At 37.5% G+C, this 17,904-nt stretch overlaps 1 protein-coding gene and 1 long non-coding RNA gene across 2 annotated transcripts in view; one reads left to right on the top strand and one right to left on the bottom strand.

The window, feature by feature from the left end:
* Positions 1-11,545, top strand: part of LOC137874659 (uncharacterized) — a 32,777-nt gene extending 21,232 nt beyond the window's left edge. The window contains exon 3 of the long non-coding RNA XR_011103328.1: positions 11,248-11,545. This is a non-coding gene — a long non-coding RNA (uncharacterized lncRNA). The remainder of the gene's footprint in view (positions 1-11,247) is intronic.
* plcb3 (phospholipase C, beta 3 (phosphatidylinositol-specific)) overlaps positions 6,584-17,904 on the bottom strand; it is a 45,632-nt gene continuing 34,311 nt past the window's right edge. Inside the window, 19 exon segments of the mRNA XM_068713517.1 lie at positions 6,584-11,535; positions 11,624-11,710; positions 12,230-12,287; positions 12,418-12,507; positions 12,756-12,832; positions 13,215-13,374; positions 13,563-13,672; positions 13,846-13,955; positions 14,122-14,163; positions 14,964-15,105; positions 15,314-15,408; positions 15,612-15,716; positions 15,901-16,000; positions 16,117-16,278; positions 16,366-16,520; positions 16,789-16,913; positions 17,185-17,269; positions 17,553-17,649; positions 17,735-17,808. Coding sequence (XP_068569618.1) covers positions 11,218-11,535; positions 11,624-11,710; positions 12,230-12,287; positions 12,418-12,507; positions 12,756-12,832; positions 13,215-13,374; positions 13,563-13,672; positions 13,846-13,955; positions 14,122-14,163; positions 14,964-15,105; positions 15,314-15,408; positions 15,612-15,716; positions 15,901-16,000; positions 16,117-16,278; positions 16,366-16,520; positions 16,789-16,913; positions 17,185-17,269; positions 17,553-17,649; positions 17,735-17,808 — 2,192 coding nt within the window. The 3' untranslated portion in view covers positions 6,584-11,217.

Genomic DNA, 17,904 nt, shown 5'->3' with positions numbered 1-17,904 from the left:
GTCGAAAAATGGAAAAAACAGTCATATTGAATGGAAATGGGAAAAACAGTCATAATATAGCATGTCGTAAAATGGAAAAAACATTCCTAGTATAGCATGTCGAAAAATGGAAAAAACAGTCATATTGAATGGAAATGGAAAAAACAGTCATAGTATAGCATGTCGTAAAATGGAAAAAACAGTCATAGTATAGCATGTCGAAAAATAGAAAAAACAGTCATAGTATAGCATGTCTAAAAAAAGAAAAAACATTCATAGTATAGCATGTCGAAAAATAGAAAAAACATTCATAGTATAGCATGTCGAAAAAAAGAAAAAACAGTCATAGTATAGCATGTCAAAAAATGGAAAAAACAGTCATATTGAATGGAAATGGGAAAAACAGTCATAATATAGCATGTCGTAAAATGGAAAAAACAGTCATAGTATAGCATGTCGAAAAATGGAAAAAACATTCCTAGTATAGCATTTCGAAAAATAGAAAAAACAGTCATAGTATAGCATGTCTAAAAAAAGAAAAAACAGTCATAGTATAGCACGTCGAAAAATGGAAAAAACAGTCATCGTATATCATGTTGAAAAATGGAAAAAACAGTCATATTGAATGGAAATGGGATAAACAGTCATAGTATAGCATGTCGTAAAATGGAAAAAACTGTCATAGTATAGCATGTCGTAAAATGGAAAAAACGGTCATAGTATAGCATGTTGAAAAATGGAAAAAACTGTCATAGTATAGCATGTCGTAAAATGGAAAACACAGTCATAGTATAGCATGTCGAAAAATTTAAAAAACAGTCATAGTATAGCAATGTCGAAAAAAAGAAAAAACTGTCATAGTATAGCATGTCGAAAAATGGAAAAAAACAGTCATAGTATGGCATGTCGAAAAATGGAAAAAACAGTCATAGTTTAGCATTTCGAAAAATGGAAAAAACAGTCATAGTATAGCATGTCGAAAAATGGAAAAAACAGTCATAGTATTTTATTTCTAAAAAAAGTCATAGTAATAGTATTTTGGGGTTAAGTTCCTTGCTGAAGGACACATTAACATAAGACTAGCAGAGCAGGTACCAGGGATTGAACCAACAACCCTCTGATTGAAAGGCAGCCCTGCTCTCCACTTAGCCACGGACACCAGTTGAGAACTGCTGGCATAGCATGTCTATAAAAAGTCATAGTATAGTCTGTCGAAAAAATTGAAAAATGGTCATAGTATAGCATGTCGAAAAAAGTCAAAAAACAGTCATAGTATATTATGTCGAAAACAGTGATAGTATAGCCTGTTGAAAACAGTCATAGTATAGCCTGTCAAAAAAAGTGAAAAACGGTCATAGTATAGCATGTTGAAAAAAATTGAAAAACGGTCATAGTATAGCATGTCGAAAAAAAATTGAAAAATGGTCATAGTATAGCATGTTGAAAAAAGTAAAAAAAACAGCCATAGTATATTATGTCGAAAAAAGTCATAGTATAGCATGTCGAAAAATGGAAAAAACAGTCATAGTATAGCATGTCGAAAAATGGAAAAAACAGTCATAGTATAGCATGTCGAAAAATGGAAAAAACAGTCATAGTATAGCAGGTCAAAAATAGAAAAAACAGTCATAGTATAGCATGTAGAAAACAGCAAAAAACCGTCATAGTATAGCATGTCGAAAAAAGCAAAAAACAGTCATATTATAGCATGTCGAAAAATGAAAATAACAGTCATAGTTTAGCATGTCGTAAAATGAAAAAAAACAGTCATAGTACAGCATGTCGAAAAATGGAAAAAACATTCATAGTATAGCATGTCGAAAAAAAGAAAAAACAGTCATAGTATAGCATGTCGTAAAATGGAAAAAACTGTCATAGTATAGCATGTCGTAAAATGGAAAAAACGGTCTTAGTATAGCATGTCGAAAAATGGAAAAAACATTCCTAGTATAGCATGTCGAAAAATAGAAAAAACAGTCATAGTATAGCATGTCGAAAAAAAGAAAAAACAGTCATAGTATAGCATGTCGAAAAATAGAAAAAACAGTCATAGTATAGCATGTCGAAAAATGGAAAAAACAGTCATATTGAATGGAAATGGGAAAAACAGTCATAATATAGCATGTCGTAAAATGGAAAAAACAGTCATAGTATAGCATGTCGAAAAATGGAAAAAACATTCCTTGTATAGCATTTCGAAAAATGGAAAAAACAGTCATCGTATATCATGTCGAAAAATGGAAAAAACAGTCATATTGAATGGAAATGGGATAAACAGTCATAGTATAGCATGTCGTAAAATGGAAAAAACTGTCATAGTATAGCATGTCGTAAAATGGAAAAAACGGTCATAGTATAGCATGTTGAAAAATGGAAAAAACTGTCATAGTATAGCATGTTGTAAAATGGAAAAAACGGTCATAGTATAGCATGTCGAAAAACAGAAAAAACATTTATAGTATAGCATGTCGAAAAAAAGAAAAAACAGTCATAGTATAGCATGTCGAAAAATGGAAAAAAACAGTCATATTGAATGGAAATGGGAAAAACAGTCATAATATAGCATGTCGTAAAATGGAAAAAACATTCCTAGTATAGCATGTCGAAAAATGGAAAAAACAGTCATATTGAATGGAAATGGAAAAAACAGTCATAGTATAGCATGTCGTAAAATGGAAAAAACAGTCATAGTATAGCATGTCGAAAAATAGAAAAAACAGTCATAGTATAGCATGTCTAAAAAAAGAAAAAACATTCATAGTATAGCATGTCGAAAAATAGAAAAAACATTCATAGTATAGCATGTCGAAAAAAAGAAAAAACAGTCATAGTATAGCATGTCGAAAAATGGAAAAAACAGTCATATTGAATGGAAATGGGAAAAACAGTCATAATATAGCATGTCGTAAAATGGAAAAAACAGTCATAGTATAGCATGTCGAAAAATGGAAAAAACATTCCTAGTATAGCATTTCGAAAAATAGAAAAAACAGTCATAGTATAGCATGTCTAAAAAAAGAAAAAACAGTCATAGTATAGCATGTCGAAAAATGGAAAAAACAGTCATCGTATATCATGTCGAAAAATGGAAAAAACAGTCATATTGAATGGAAATGGGATAAACAGTCATAGTATAGCATGTCGTAAAATGGAAAAAACTGTCATAGTATAGCATGTCGTAAAATGGAAAAAACGGTCATAGTATAGCATGTCGAAAAACAGAAAAAACATTTATAGTATAGCATGTCGAAAAAAAGAAAAAACAGTCATAGTATAGCATGTCGAAAAATGGAAAAAAACAGTCATATTGAATGGAAATGGGAAAAACAGTCATAATATAGCATGTCGTAAAATGGAAAAAACATTCCTAGTATAGCATGTCGAAAAATGGAAAAAACAGTCATATTGAATGGAAATGGAAAAAACAGTCATAGTATAGCATGTCGTAAAATGGAAAAAACAGTCATAGTATAGCATGTTGAAAAATGGAAAAACAGTCATAGTATGGCATGTCGAAAAATGGAAAAAAGTCATAGAATAGCATGTCGAAAAAAAGAAAAAACAGTCATAGTTTAGCATGTCGAAAAATGGAAAAAGCATTCATATTATAGCATGTCGAAAAAAAGAAAAAACAGTCATAGTATATCATGTCGAAAAATGGAAAAAACAGTCATATTGAATGGAAATGGGAAAAACAGTCATAATATAGCATGTCGAAAAATGGATAAAACATTCCTAGTATAGCATGTCGAAAAATGGAAAAAACAATCATATTGAATGGAAATGGAAAAAACAGTCATAGTATAGCATGTCGTAAAATGGAAAAAACAGTCATAGTATAGCATGTCGAAAAATGGAAAAAACAGTCATAGTGTAGCATGTTGAAAAATAGAAAAACAGTCATAGTATAGCATGTCGAAAAAAAGAAAAAACAGTCATAGTATAGCATGTCGAAAAATGGAAAAAACAGTCATATTGAATGGAAATGGGAAAAACAGTCATAATATAGCATGTCGTAAAATGGAAAAAACATTCCTAGTATAGCATGTCGAAAAATGGAAAAAACAGTCATATTGAATGGAAATGGAAAAAACAGTCATAGTATAGCATGTCGTAAAATGGAAAAAACAGTCATAGTATAGCATGTTGAAAAATGGAAAAAACAGTCATAGTATAGCATGTTGAAAAATGGAAAAACAGTCATAGTATGGCATGTCGAAAAATGGAAAAAAGTCATAGAATAGCATGTCGAAAAAAAGAAAAAACAGTCATAGTTTAGCATGTCGAAAAATGGAAAAAACATTCATATTATAGCATGTCGAAAAAAAGGAAAAACAGTCATAGTATATCATGTCGAAAAATGGAAAAAACAGTCATATTGAATGGAAATGGGAAAAACAGTCATAATATAGCATGTCGAAAAATGGATAAAACATTCCTAGTATAGCATGTCGAAAAATGGAAAAAACAATCATATTGAATGGAAATGGAAAAAACAGTCATAGTATAGCATGTCGTAAAATGGAAAAAACAGTCATAGTATAGCATGTCGAAAAATGGAAAAAACAGTCATAGTGTAGCATGTTGAAAAATGGAAAAACAGTCATAGTATAGCATGTCGAAAAAAAGAAAAAACAGTCATAGTATAGCATGTCGAAAAATGGAAAAAACAGTCATATTGAATGGAAATGGGAAAAACAGTCATAGTATAGCATGTCGAAAAATGGAAAAAACAGTCATAGTATGGAATTTCGAAAAATGGAAAAAACAGTCATAGTATAGCATGTCGAAAAAAGAAAAAACAGTCATAGTTTAGCATGACGAAAAAAGGAAAAAACAGTCATAGTATAGCATGTCGAAAAATGGAAAAAACAGTCATAGTATAGCATGTCGAAAAATGGAAAAAACAGTCATAGTATAGCATGTCGAAAAATGGAAAAAACAGTCATAGTATCGCATGTCGAAAAATGGAAAAAACAGTCATTTAGCAGACGCTTTTCTCCAAAGCGACTTACAATTCAGAATCTATCTACACACCATAGATGCAGCTACAGGAGAAATTTTGGGGTTAAGTGTCTTGCTCAATGACAAATTGATGTGAGATTAGTAGAGCAAGAGCCGGGGATCAAACTCCAAACCTCGGATTTAAAGGTAGCCTTGCTCTCCACTTAGCCACGGTCACCCCTGCAGTCATAGTCATGTCGAAAAAAGGAAAAAACAGTCATAGTATAGCATGTCGAAAAAAGTCATAGTATAGCATGTCGAAAAAAGTCATAAGAAGTAATTGTATAGTGAGTCGAAAATGTCATAGTATAGTATGTTGAAAGAAGTCATAGTATGTTGAAAAAAATCATAGTAAAATATGGAGAAGAAAGGCACAAAAAGTCATAGTATAGTATAAAAGAAGAAAGTCATAAAAAGTCATAGTATAGCATGTCGAAAAAATGAAAAAACAGTCATAGTATAGCATGTCAAAAAAGTCATAACAAACGTCATAGTGTAGTATGTCAAAAAAAAGTCAGAAAAAGTAATTGTATAGTGAGTCGAAAATGTCATAGTATAATATGTTGAAAGAAGTCATAGTATTGTATAATAGAAGAAAGTCATAGTATATCATATTTAATATGATATATTAATATCATATTAAAGTCTTAGTAAAGTATACCACATAACAAAAAAGTCATTGTACGGTATGAAATCGAAAATAGTATAGTCATAGTATACAAATACAAAACATAACCAGTCCACCGAGCTTCTTTTTTCCACAATAACCAATCTGATAACCACTGCACTCCTCAGATGTACATTTTAAAACAGAATGAGGCTTTCCTTCTCTCCTTACTTGAGCTCTGCCCTGTGGTTGCAGACACACCAGAAGCTTCTTATCTGCTGAAGCTGTTTATCTATCTCCTTTCTTCTAATCCATTCTCACACAGTTTATCAGGACTTTTTCACGTGACTTTTGTTTTACTCTAAACCGGTGCAACTTGGACTCGTTACAAGTATCGTACTTCGCCATGTTTCATCATGATTCCCGATGCAGACCACATCTATCAAGATCTTCAACTAGAACTTCACTCTTTGGAGACTTGATTTCCACTAATGACCTCACTTTCTGTAAAACAGTTCTGAAAATCTGTATTTGATGCACCATTGTGAAATTTGCATACTTCAGTGGCAATGCATATTAGTGTGTAGTTTGAACAACGCAGACACAGCTAGTTTCTTACTCCATTGTGCTTGAGCACACAGGAATGGATGCAGTTTGAAACTATTTCACTGACAGTATGGTCTCTCTACATTCTGCAAATACTGCCTTTGAAGGCAAAGCTGTGGCTCAAAACTGAGTATGTCATATTAAATCAACTCAAAGTACATTACATGGCAAAAAGTGTTAAATAATTGACACTTTTCATTACAAATGGATAGGAACTAAGTGCCAGAAAGCTTGAAATACTACGGGGGAAAAAAAAAAAAAATCACTCTGAACTCAAACAACCGCATTCATGAGATGAGAATGTTGCACCAATAATGTCAGTCCCGTCTACGATTGTGCACAAACACTGTCTTCATCACACACAAAAAGGGCACAGGTTCAGCTCTGTAACAGGAAGTTTTAAGTTTATTACTCATATACTTTACATTATTGAATGAAATATTACATGTGGATCATGGTATAGTATTCCCTTATATCCTACATATACACATATACAGTGTAAACAAAACTACATATCTTGCCTAATGTAAATCACATGCTCTCTTCACTATCTGAAGTGTACAAACATGGCTTCTTTTAATCAATTTAACTAGTCTAAAAGTAAAAGACGGTCTCATTATGGAGTGAAACTGAAGAGAAGGAAATGGACCAGTGGGGTAGAGAGAGGAAGAACAAGTGAGGGAGCGAAGACATGACAGCCAGAGGCCTCAGGTTGGGCCTGAGGGAGGCTAGTCACACCATATGTCCAATAAGACTAAGGTCAAGGAGTGTTTGCGTTTGTAATGCTGAAGTGAGCATACTGTCTATATCTATGTTTTCAACAAAAACAGGACAGAAATAACAGAGGTTAAAACTCGTGGCTGAAAAGAAACAATACCCAGGCTCCATTCTGTTGTGAAGGAAAACAAGCTAACGGCACTATAGCGTTCTGACGTCTCTCTCTATCCATGTGCCAAAGCAGCACAGGTCAAATATAAGCATGTACTTAACAAAACAGAACTGAAGTTGGCCTTTTTAGTGCCAAGGTTTATACTGGAAGTCAATGAAGATCCTGATTAAAAAGCTGATAACCAAATATCTTGCACCCTGTATCTTGTGTTTTAAGAGTCCCGGGCTGAAATGCTCAGTAGTTCTCTGTGGGTTCCTCATTATATACGACCCCTTTCACATTACCACTTGGTCCAATGTCAAAATAAAAATGTTAATTAGTGCAGCTTTAAGTCTGATATCAATCAACAGCTGTAAAATAAAATGTGGCATTTAAAGTAATTTTAAGGTGTTTTGGGTATTTTACCACTCAATCAAGTCATTACAGGAGTCTCACTATAACAATACAGTATTAAAGCATCTCATTCAAATCTTATCACTACTTTCCAGTCTCAGAGCTAACAGGTAATTAAAATATGTTCTTGTATTCTCTGTGAACCTGCAATGGGCTGATTAAAAGTAGAAAGATTTCATCATTACCTCCCAGCCCAAAGTAAATATTTTCCTTACAGCTCCTGTAAATTAATTCAGCAGTTTCCTGTTAACTGTATTATCTTTTGTTTCCTGATCTACAAGGACACTGTACGTCTAAATTAATGCCTGCTGGCTGCTATCTAGAACCAACAACATGTATTTGTATAGTACAGTAAGAGTCTACAGGTTAAAAAAAAACTTCTGTGGTATTTTTCTTGCAATCTTTTGCAAGACATTCTCATATTTTTGTCTTTTTTCACCCTTTTCCTCACATTCGCATCTGTGGGAATAGTACCAAATAACAGCTCCAAAACAGACAAAGAAACCTGTGTAGCTTTCAAAATGTACTTGACTCTTTTGCCAACGGCCACTAAACCTCGTAAAAAAATTAACGACTATAGCACAAAAAGTAAAAATCATTTGGAAAATGGTTGTATTGATCTCCATGTCACAGGAACCAAAGATTGTTTTTACAAGCAACAAAAACACAGAATAGTAAAAGTGCATTTAAACATGAAAATAATCTCAGCTGAAATTGGGTGGTAGTAAAATGGGATCAAACATGAGAATGAAAAATAATCTTCTGTGTATTTAGTAATAATGTACAAATATATCTGAATAATTGCCACTAGACTTGGAATGGCTTGGACCACCTCAACCCTAAAAGCAGACAACCTGTGAGGAATGTATCGGTTTTTTTAGCAAATAAACCATTCGATTTGAGAAGATGGGTAACTGTTTTACCACCGTCTCCACTGCATAAAGCAAAAAAAACAAAAAAACAAAACAAACACTGTATATGTGTCAAAACAAGATAGCTGAGCAAAAACATTTACATACTACATGCAGTGTGGCACGCCGAGTGTATTAACCAAATCTTGGCAATCTTTGACTCTTAAATTGTCAGCGCACTCATTTCAAGACAGTGCTGACCCCAGAAGGTGTATGTTGTTGTGATTGTTGTTGCAGTCCTACTTATAACCTATAAGATAAACCAAGAACTCCATCACCGCTTTCTTTATGGTGTCCAACCTGAAAAAGCAGAGCCCCATGATGATTATAAAATGCTCTGCTAACTGTTCAACTGAAAGAATGGGTTATTTCTTCCATCTATCAAAACTTAAATAACCACAAAAGAAAAAGTTGTTAAAATTCCATTTAAATAGAGGACAGTTTACAAAGACGTTTGTGTGAGGGGGGACAATCAGACAGACAGGCAGCCAGCGCTCGTTGAAGGAGGGAGGTGGAAGAGGACAAGAGAGAAATGTCATCTAAAAAAACATTTTCTTTAAAAAGAAAAAAAAAAAAAAAAAAAGTATACCAATTCTTTTCTTTCCTCGGCCTTCATTGACCTCTGCGGACCTCCATCCCTCTTCAGCACTTGTAGTCAGTAGTAAAATTCACATAAAACGAACCATGTACACAGAATTCATATACACAGAGTGCCATCATTTTACCACTCAAAGTGGAAAACACAAGAAAGAAAAAAAACAAAAAACATTGTGTTGTTTAAAAAAAAAAAGAATCTCCAGTATTGGATGAAATCAAAAAGTAAGGAAGCTTTGACAGGGACACAAACCCAGAATTTTAACATAAAGTACCATTTGTGCACTACAATCCTATATTCAATATTTGGCTTAAATGGAGCATCTATGAAACTGAGGGAACTGTGTGGAATATTCACCCTAAAATAAAGCTGTTCCTATGTCCACTGACAACTGTGGAAACAAAAGAACTGAGCCAGCAACACATGCTCGCCCCCAACGGCAATAAGAAGTGACACTTTGAAATTTGAGGTTTCAGTGAAATTAAGCATCAAGCTGTCAAATGAGTTGTGACAGGAATTCTTTCCACATAATCAATACACTAAAACAATAAGAATTCATTCAATTGAGCAGATCTACAGTGTAGCAACTAGAATGCAAAGGAATACCCTCATGCGTTTGCCTCATATGGGGATTCAGACTCCAAATACGATTGCATATTTATATTAAAATGTCATAGTGCAGCCTTAAATCCTCATCTGAAGACTGTCCCCTACAGTGGCGTTGCTATTTTAAGCATAGTGTCCTTCTCTAGGCTGCAAAAGAGGCAAAGTAATTGCACCAACAAATATGGAAAGACACAAACACACACACACTCACTCACTCACTCAAACAGTATTCTCTTTCCATTTAGTAGGAATCACAGATGTCTCATCAAGAGATTAACTTCTGCTTGCACACACACAAACACGAATCGAGTTTAGTAATCAGATATTTGAAAAATGTTGTGTGTGTGTGTGTTTGTGTCTTGTTTTTCAAACGGGTCAGATTACATGGGATGAGGATTTTAAAGTCTTTTAGCCACTGAACCATTAAAGTGTGTGTACGCGTATTTGCGGGTGTGTACACATATCACTATGTGTGGATAAAACTTTCATAGACGCCAGGCAGGTGTGTGTGCGAAAGAGGGTGTTACATCACTAAAACCCTCCCTTATCTACCCTCAAAATCGCACGCACGCACGCACGCACGCACGCACGCACGCACGCACGCACGCACGCACGCACGCACGCACGCACGCACACACGTCTCTGCAACCTTGGCTGGACTTTGATTTTGGGTTAAAAGGCCAGAGACTGTATCCAGACCAATGATGCTGAGGCAGGTGACTGTGTGTGTCGGGGTACAGTATAGTAGGATAATCAGGCTAGATGAATAGAAGGCTCAAACCACCAGTGTAAAATAAACAGCTACGGCTTTAGCACCGCTTGCTGGTCGCTTCTGCCATTACAGCTAAAACTTTTGGAAAAAATGTTTTATCATTGTTCTCTCTTGATACTCAATTCTGGAAAATATTGCTCTAACCATGAACATTTCTACTTGAAAAAGTGGAAAAGATGTGTTTTAGTTTTTTTTACATGTAATCGTAGCACTCAGACATCTCCATAGGCTGCATTTTAAATAGTTCTTCACGTATTTGTTGGACATCAGGCATTACAAAGCAATCTCATTGATCTAATGTTGCTACAAACTAACTCTCAAAAATGAATAATAATCGCTTGGGCCAACTATATGTATGTTACAAAGTTTTCCTGAACAATGGCAGCCGTTTTCAAACCCGGCTCCCCTCTCTACAGTTTAAAGCTTTCAAAAAGTGTCAACGAAGAGGTCAAAGGCGTTACAAACTGAAAGCTATTGCTGAAGCCGTGTGAGCATAAAGCTTGTTGTGTGGCGAATCCATAGCAAAGCTTACTGACCTGACACAAATGGAAATTATGCTAAAAAAAAAAAAGTATCAAAGGATATGACATTAAAAGCAAGACAGACAGACCAGAAAATGTAAAAAACCCAAAGTTTGGTTATGATTCTTATGAAATTTTCCAACAAAAGTCATGATGTGCATCTGACAAAAACAGCTAAATAAAAAACAATATAGCTCTGTAGTCAAGAACAAAACAGTCTGTAATAAAAAAAGGAATAAAATTAGTAAATAATTAATATCATTACTATCCCACATTATAATCATTATGGACCCCACTTGAATGTATTGTATTTTCCTTTTTACAAGTAATAATTTTAACTGAACGACATCTCAACCTCTGACAGGACGGGAGTAGTGGACGAGGAAGAGGAATCGGCCAATGACGCAGTGCTATTGTCCATGCTCCTGTTCCAGGTGCTCCGATTGGGCGTTGACGGGTAGGAGGGCGTGGAGCAGTTGGAGGGCGGGCCGGAGCCGGAGCTGGGGCTCGGGCTGCTGTGGTTGGACAGAGCCGAGAACAGGGCGTCTTTTCGGAGACCTTTGCTCTTGAGCTCCAACTGAAGGTGCTGGCAGATTTCATCCGGCAGTTGCTGATACTCCTGCTCTAGTTCCCTTTCCAACTTAGACTGGAGCTGCATAAGAAACACCCGGCAAATATAAAACAAACTGTATTCGAGCACTTCAATGTTCGTGTGAGTCGATGTGGTTTTTTTTGCTCACCGATGGAAGTTCATCATCTATTTGTTGCAGCACCTCCCGCTGCCTCAGCATCAGCTTCTCTTGTCTCCTGGTCTGAGCCTCCTCCAGCTGGAGTGTGAGAAAAGAAGAGCGGGAAGGGAGGAAGGTTTGAGGGGAGACAGGCGGAGAAAAATGAGAAATGCAGGGGAAGTAGGATAATATATAGAAAGGAGATACAGTATGGGATGAAAAGTAGTGTGTTAGAGGGGATTTTAGGAGAAACCATTAAAAAAAAACATTTTATATATATATATATATATATATATATATATATATATATATATATATATATATATATATATATATATATATATATATATATATATATATATATATATATATATATATATATATATATAATGTTGAGGGAAGGAAGGACGGCAAAAAGATAGGCGAATTAGGGAGGACCGGAAAGGAAGATAATGTGTGAAAAGAGTGAGTAAAGTTGATGACAATGGTTTTTTTCTGCCATAGTCATCAACTTTATTCCACTCTTGTACTCTATGTACTATAAAGTAGCGAAACGACCATCCTAAGGACGGTTGGTGATAAGAATGTGTGTGCTTGTGTGCTTGTGTGGATACTTACCCCGCGGATTAAAGAGACAGAATCTTGAATATGTTTTCTGTTGATCTCATTCAGTTCCCTACAGAGAGAGATAGGACGATGAAGAGGGGGGGAATAAAAGTTAAGAAAATGATTAAAGACATGAGAAGTGTGAATGCAGATAAGGTCCAACTGTCAAAATATCCAGGAATCATCTTGGAGTCCATTACGTTTCAGCCTTGTCTTTGTCGCGAATCTTGGCTTCACAGATGCTGTTTTGTCGCTTCCTGTCCAGGATCTTCTGGAGCTCTTTCTTCTCCCTGCGAACACAATTATATCACAGCATTACATCTGAACATAGACAAATTGCAAATATTGTACAGAACTTTTACATTATTGTGAATGTTATTAACACAACGCTTGTGGCAAGTCCAACATCCAAATCAAAAACAAAGAATGAATAATACCATAATAATAAATAAAAGAAGAAAGTCTCTCTAGCAGAGACCTCTGGGTTCCGTCCCATCTTTTCTTATTCGGCCGTGCAAGGTGAAACGACTGCACTTACTTTTCGCACGTCTCCTTGAGCTTCTTCAGCTGAGCTGCTTGGCATTCAAGGGTCGTCTCCTTTAACTTCTGCAAGGCCTAAAAAGACACAGCAGCAGACGACGACCTGTCAGCGAATAACTGCGCAGATGTACAGAAGTGCCACGTTTCTACGAGGTCAGCTGATGATGAACTCTGTGTGTGTGTGTGTGTGTGTGTGTGTGTGTGTGTGTGTGTGTGTGTGTGTTTAAGAATTCATGGGAGGGACACCGTGTTATTGTGTTATATAAGTGTGTCACCTTGAGTATGCATAAGTGTGCAAAGTTTGGAGGAGTGAATTGACACTTTTCACACATAGATGTGTGCATGTGTTTATCAAATGTATTTACATCAGGGACCATATACAAAAATATATGTATGTATATATATTTTTCATTCATTAATGAATTTAAATGGAAAAGCAGATTGTGCACCATCGTACCTCCTGCAGGTGTGTTTGCTGCTTCTCTCTCTCCAGTGAGTGAAGCTGTTGTCGGAGCTTCAGCAGTTCTTGCATCTGCCATTCCCTCAGCTGGACCGTCTGCTTCTCAAGCTCCTGATCCAACGCCGTCAGCTCACGCTGCATCGGGTCATGGGGCTCGCTGAGCACACACACAATGAGGTCAGGTTCAGTCACCCGGTTTGGTTCCACCTGTCTTTACATCATCAATCAATCGAGAATCTTCATCATATGCTTTCGTCCTTCCCTCCCTCATGTAATGGTACTTCTTGAGATTTTCTCCACTGTTCTCTCTTTACACACCCCATAATTCAATCCATCCATCCCTACTTTTTCTTGATGCTATGTTTGAGGTGCTTCTCCATCTGACTGCGTCTCCTCTGGGTGTCAGATTTTAGCTGGCAACTCCGACTCTTCTGCTCCTTACTCAGATTCCACACCTACAAAACACACACAGGCAAAACGTAGATAAGCGGTTTTGCACTGCATTAGCATTTTGACTTTTCACCTCCAGTTTCTATGCAGAGCTGTGGAGTGAAAAATTAAATATATATGTGGATGAAAATATGAATTGAAAGTTTAAATTTTGTTGGGCATCCGTCTGTGAGTGTACCTTCTTCAGGTGTTTCTTATGCATCTCTTTGACTTCTTTGCTCTGTTTCTTTAGCAGCTTCAGATAGCTCTTCTGCTCCTTCAACTCCTCTATGGACTGGGCCTGGATGTCTGAGAAACAAACAGAACTATAAAATGATGGCCAATCGTCAAATCATTCAGTGTAAATCTTGCCAGCCACTAGCCAGCTCCTAGCTTGTCCAACTTAAGCTCTATGTGACAGACACATTATTTCACTAGTTTCTGTGTGAGAATGAATGTGCTGCAGTGACCTTACCTGCCAGAACAGTGGCAATGAGGTCTTCCTTTGGACTTTGAGCTACACACGCACACACACACACACACACACACACACACACACACACACACACACACACACACACAAACACAAAAGAAACACAGGAGGAGAAGCACACAGACAGTATGTGTGAAATGGATGATGGGAAAATCATTTGGACAAACAAAACCGTGTGCATGGCTTTAGTTTAAGTTAATATTTAAATTAATGTTACATTGAAACAAACAATATTTCTCATAAATGGAAGAAATTGCTAGTAAAATTTTCCAAAAAATGGTAAGTTGACATTGTGAGAGACGCATGGTTTTCACACCACAGTGGAAAACAATGTTTCATTTGTTGAAGTTTCCCAGAGTGGAGTAAAAACATCTTGTAAATAGACAATGAATATTTGCGCAGTGAAGACACAAGGACATATTACGTTGGCTAACGTTAGAATATAATACACCTACTTGCAGCAGGCTAATGCAAATACACATAGGAGGGAGGCAGACTGACAGTGTATCAACTTTTAGACCGCTAAACTTTCTCCATAACAAAAACTGGCAACCTCTCGTCCTAATGCAGGTGCTAATGCTGTCAGAGTGAACAGAATGGTATAATGGATTACATCTAGAATCTTATGCAATACTAACAGAAAACAAATCATGGTGGTAAATTAAAGTCATCAATCATTGAAAGTGATATCAATGAATGTGACATTAGCATAACTCCCTTTCATACGTGCAGATTTATGACAGGTGTGTGTGTGTGTGTGTGTTTGCATGTGTCACACGTAGACGTTCAGACAACATGTTTGTATGATTTCAAGAGGTCTCTACCCGGTGCAGGTAATTTGATGATGTCAGGGGCTTCTTCCAATGAGCAAGGGGTTAGAGAGTGGAAGGGGGAGGGGTGTCGACCTCCTGGAATGATTTCACTCTCCCTCTTGGTCTCTCCCTCTTTGGGCTGGTTGGGGACATGCTGGAGAAAAGCAACAGGAAGACGAGTTGAGAGGCCACAATCTGTAGGCCTATCACACAGTTAGTGACTCACTACTGACAAACCGGGGTACGGATATTTAAGAATCGGGAGTGTGCAGTGAATGTTTGGGTCCTCATGTTCTGACTTCCCTGCAAAGCAACAGGTTTTTGTTTTTTTTGTTACTGTTCAACACACAGATGTGTCTTACCTCACTGTGGTCCTCTATGAGAGCAGCCAGCTGTGTCTCTCTCTTATGCAACTGACTGATGTGCTTAATGGGGTCGGTCAGAGCCTCTGCGTACTCTGAGAATACACACACACAAAAAAACAAGACAAAGAGTGCCTTAAGGTCATACATAACCGTAAGATCACATATTCTGGACCAGTGGCAAAGTTGTTTGAGGTCTTTTATGTAAGCCAAGTCACAAGTCTTGGAGCAACTTCCAAGTCAAGGCTTGACTAACCTTAAGATCGCTAATTTAATTTGACTTCCAGTGTGTTCTCACCCTGGTGTTCATTAGGGATGTAGTCCTGAGCTTCAGTGTAAACCAGCAGAGACGGCAGCAGGAGGGGCTGGTTCAGCTCATTCTTTAGGTTGATGTAGTGGTAGCCTAGAAAGAAGGAAGAAACAAAAACACAAATGACTACAGTCCATTGGTGTGGGACAGTGAAAGGTACAGCAGCCTTAATGAATGATGTTTACTCTGAAAGGAGATATACAGAACATCTGTTTGATTACAACCACACTTAACTCTAAAAGACAGTGCCAGAGTGTGTTTGTGCATGTGAACTGACCGGGTCTGATGGCCGACACAGGGAGGATCCGGTGTCCAATAAACTTGCCGTTTTCTTCAAACACCGCGATCCTCAGAGAGGCCAGTGTGGGGAGGACCACCTGGAGAGAGACAGGGGCGTTGATCCCATGGGAGAAGTTTAGAAAGCATTTAAGGGTTAACAAAACGACAGACAACGAAGGGTGAGAGAACATTCTGAAAGACCTGGAATGTGCACCTTATTAAACACAAACATGTCATCGTCCCACACGGGGTCCAGCGAGTTCCCATTGGATGTTTTGGTTCTATACTTTCTCTTTGTATCAGCAGGAAGTCCAAATATGTCCACTTCCACGTACACGCCCACCTTTTTATCGATCAGAAACTGGCCTGAGATCACCTGGTGGATGTTAAATATACATGTTTATAATAACAACTCTTAGAAAGAACTTTAATATCCAAAGGACGACACTTTTCTTCCCCTTACCTTAATTTTGACAGTATTGGCGACTATACCATCCACTATGTTATCTGTGAAAGGGTCAAAGTGCTTGTCCGTCCTCCTCATGAACTCAGGTTTCAGCAGGTAGCCGCTGTGGCCGTTGTACTCAAACACACCCATGTTCAGCTGCATAGGGAGGTCTGGTAGAGAGGAATGGAGAGATGACGAAAGGAGAGGGAGAAAGAGGGATGAGAGAGAGCAAGAAAAGTTGGGAAGATAGGTATTAAAGGTTGAGATGCTTTAACTTGACGTCCCGGACATTTTAATTATTTATAAAGGCTGAAGAGACACAGAAAGCAAAACTTTAAATTCTTAAAGACTTTATTTATGTTTCTTGGTCCTGCGGATGCTTTGTGGAAGGCCTAGCTTACATGCCCCATTTAGGCCATCTGAAATAACCGCACTCACCCAAAGTCTGGAAGTTTAGCGCCACCATCTGGCAGCCGACATTCCAGAAGAGCTGAGGCATGTAATTGGAGCTGTCCACCCTTGTTCCTTTGGGGTAGATTCGGCTCAGCTGATTCTTATTGTACCTGGAGGAGTGCTGTTAAGAGCCTAACACTGTATTTGTGTGTATATGTGTGCACTGACCATTTGTTAAACGTTGCAAACCGTAGCAGATAAAAGACAAGCATTACTTTTTACATGTTTTAAAGTCAAGACTAGGCTTTGAAGACTTTTCCTTGCTCACTTCCTGAGTTTCAACACAAAAGAGGCCTTTGAACACACAAACGATTATGCAAATTCACATTAACAAATTCCTCAAAAAGAAGTTTTCAAGGAATGACAAGCTTTCTGGGATACTCGACAAACTCGCTGGGGGAGCTCTTCAGGGTGTCCATGCCTTTTGTTTCCACCAACGACGACATTTCAAAGAACTTCCTCCTCTCTGGTGGACAGATAAAGAGGGGAATAAGAGAAAGAAGTCACCGGGACAGAAATTTATTTAATCTATGTGCGACATGTCCGTATGATAAGACTGATCATTAACCACAAATGAGTACACACAGCTGGCCTGTCTGCCTAATGAGCTACATTGGAGAGGTGCTTAGAACTAACGAGGCTTGTCAAACCCCCCTCACACACACACTCTTTTTCTTTCACTTCACATCTTCCCCGTACACAGAGTCAGGACGTCTTCCTGTCTCTTTATCAGTCACACGCACACTTACTGTTTGCCACCTCGAAGCTCTTGAATTTGACAGGCTCGATGTAGTTGACGAGAGTCGACATCTCCTCCGTGGCGTTCACCTCACTGCTGGCGGTACCCTGCGGGAGGCAGATAGCACTAATCCATCAATCAGCCCATCAGCCAGTCAAACACGCCGTCAGCCCCGTTCCTGGTGACTCTTACCTCGTCAGAGTTCGGCTTTTTCAGCTCAGTTGCCGGTTCGTCCTCCTCATCCTCCTCGCTTTCTCCATCTCCTCCTGAGCAATGTTTTAAATGTACATTACGCAAAACCCGGTGTGCACCACAATGGCCGACTTTATAATCCACATGTCCATGTTTGCTTTCTTCGACAA

This window comes from Cebidichthys violaceus, unplaced genomic scaffold (genome assembly GCF_023349555.1).
Source record: "Cebidichthys violaceus isolate CVI_PGR_0920_01 unplaced genomic scaffold, fCebVio1.0.p SCAF_19, whole genome shotgun sequence".
In the NCBI taxonomy this organism is placed as follows: domain Eukaryota; kingdom Metazoa; phylum Chordata; class Actinopteri; order Perciformes; family Stichaeidae; genus Cebidichthys; species Cebidichthys violaceus.
Note: the sequence above shows the minus strand (reverse complement) of the source record. Positions and strands in the feature narration are given on the sequence as shown.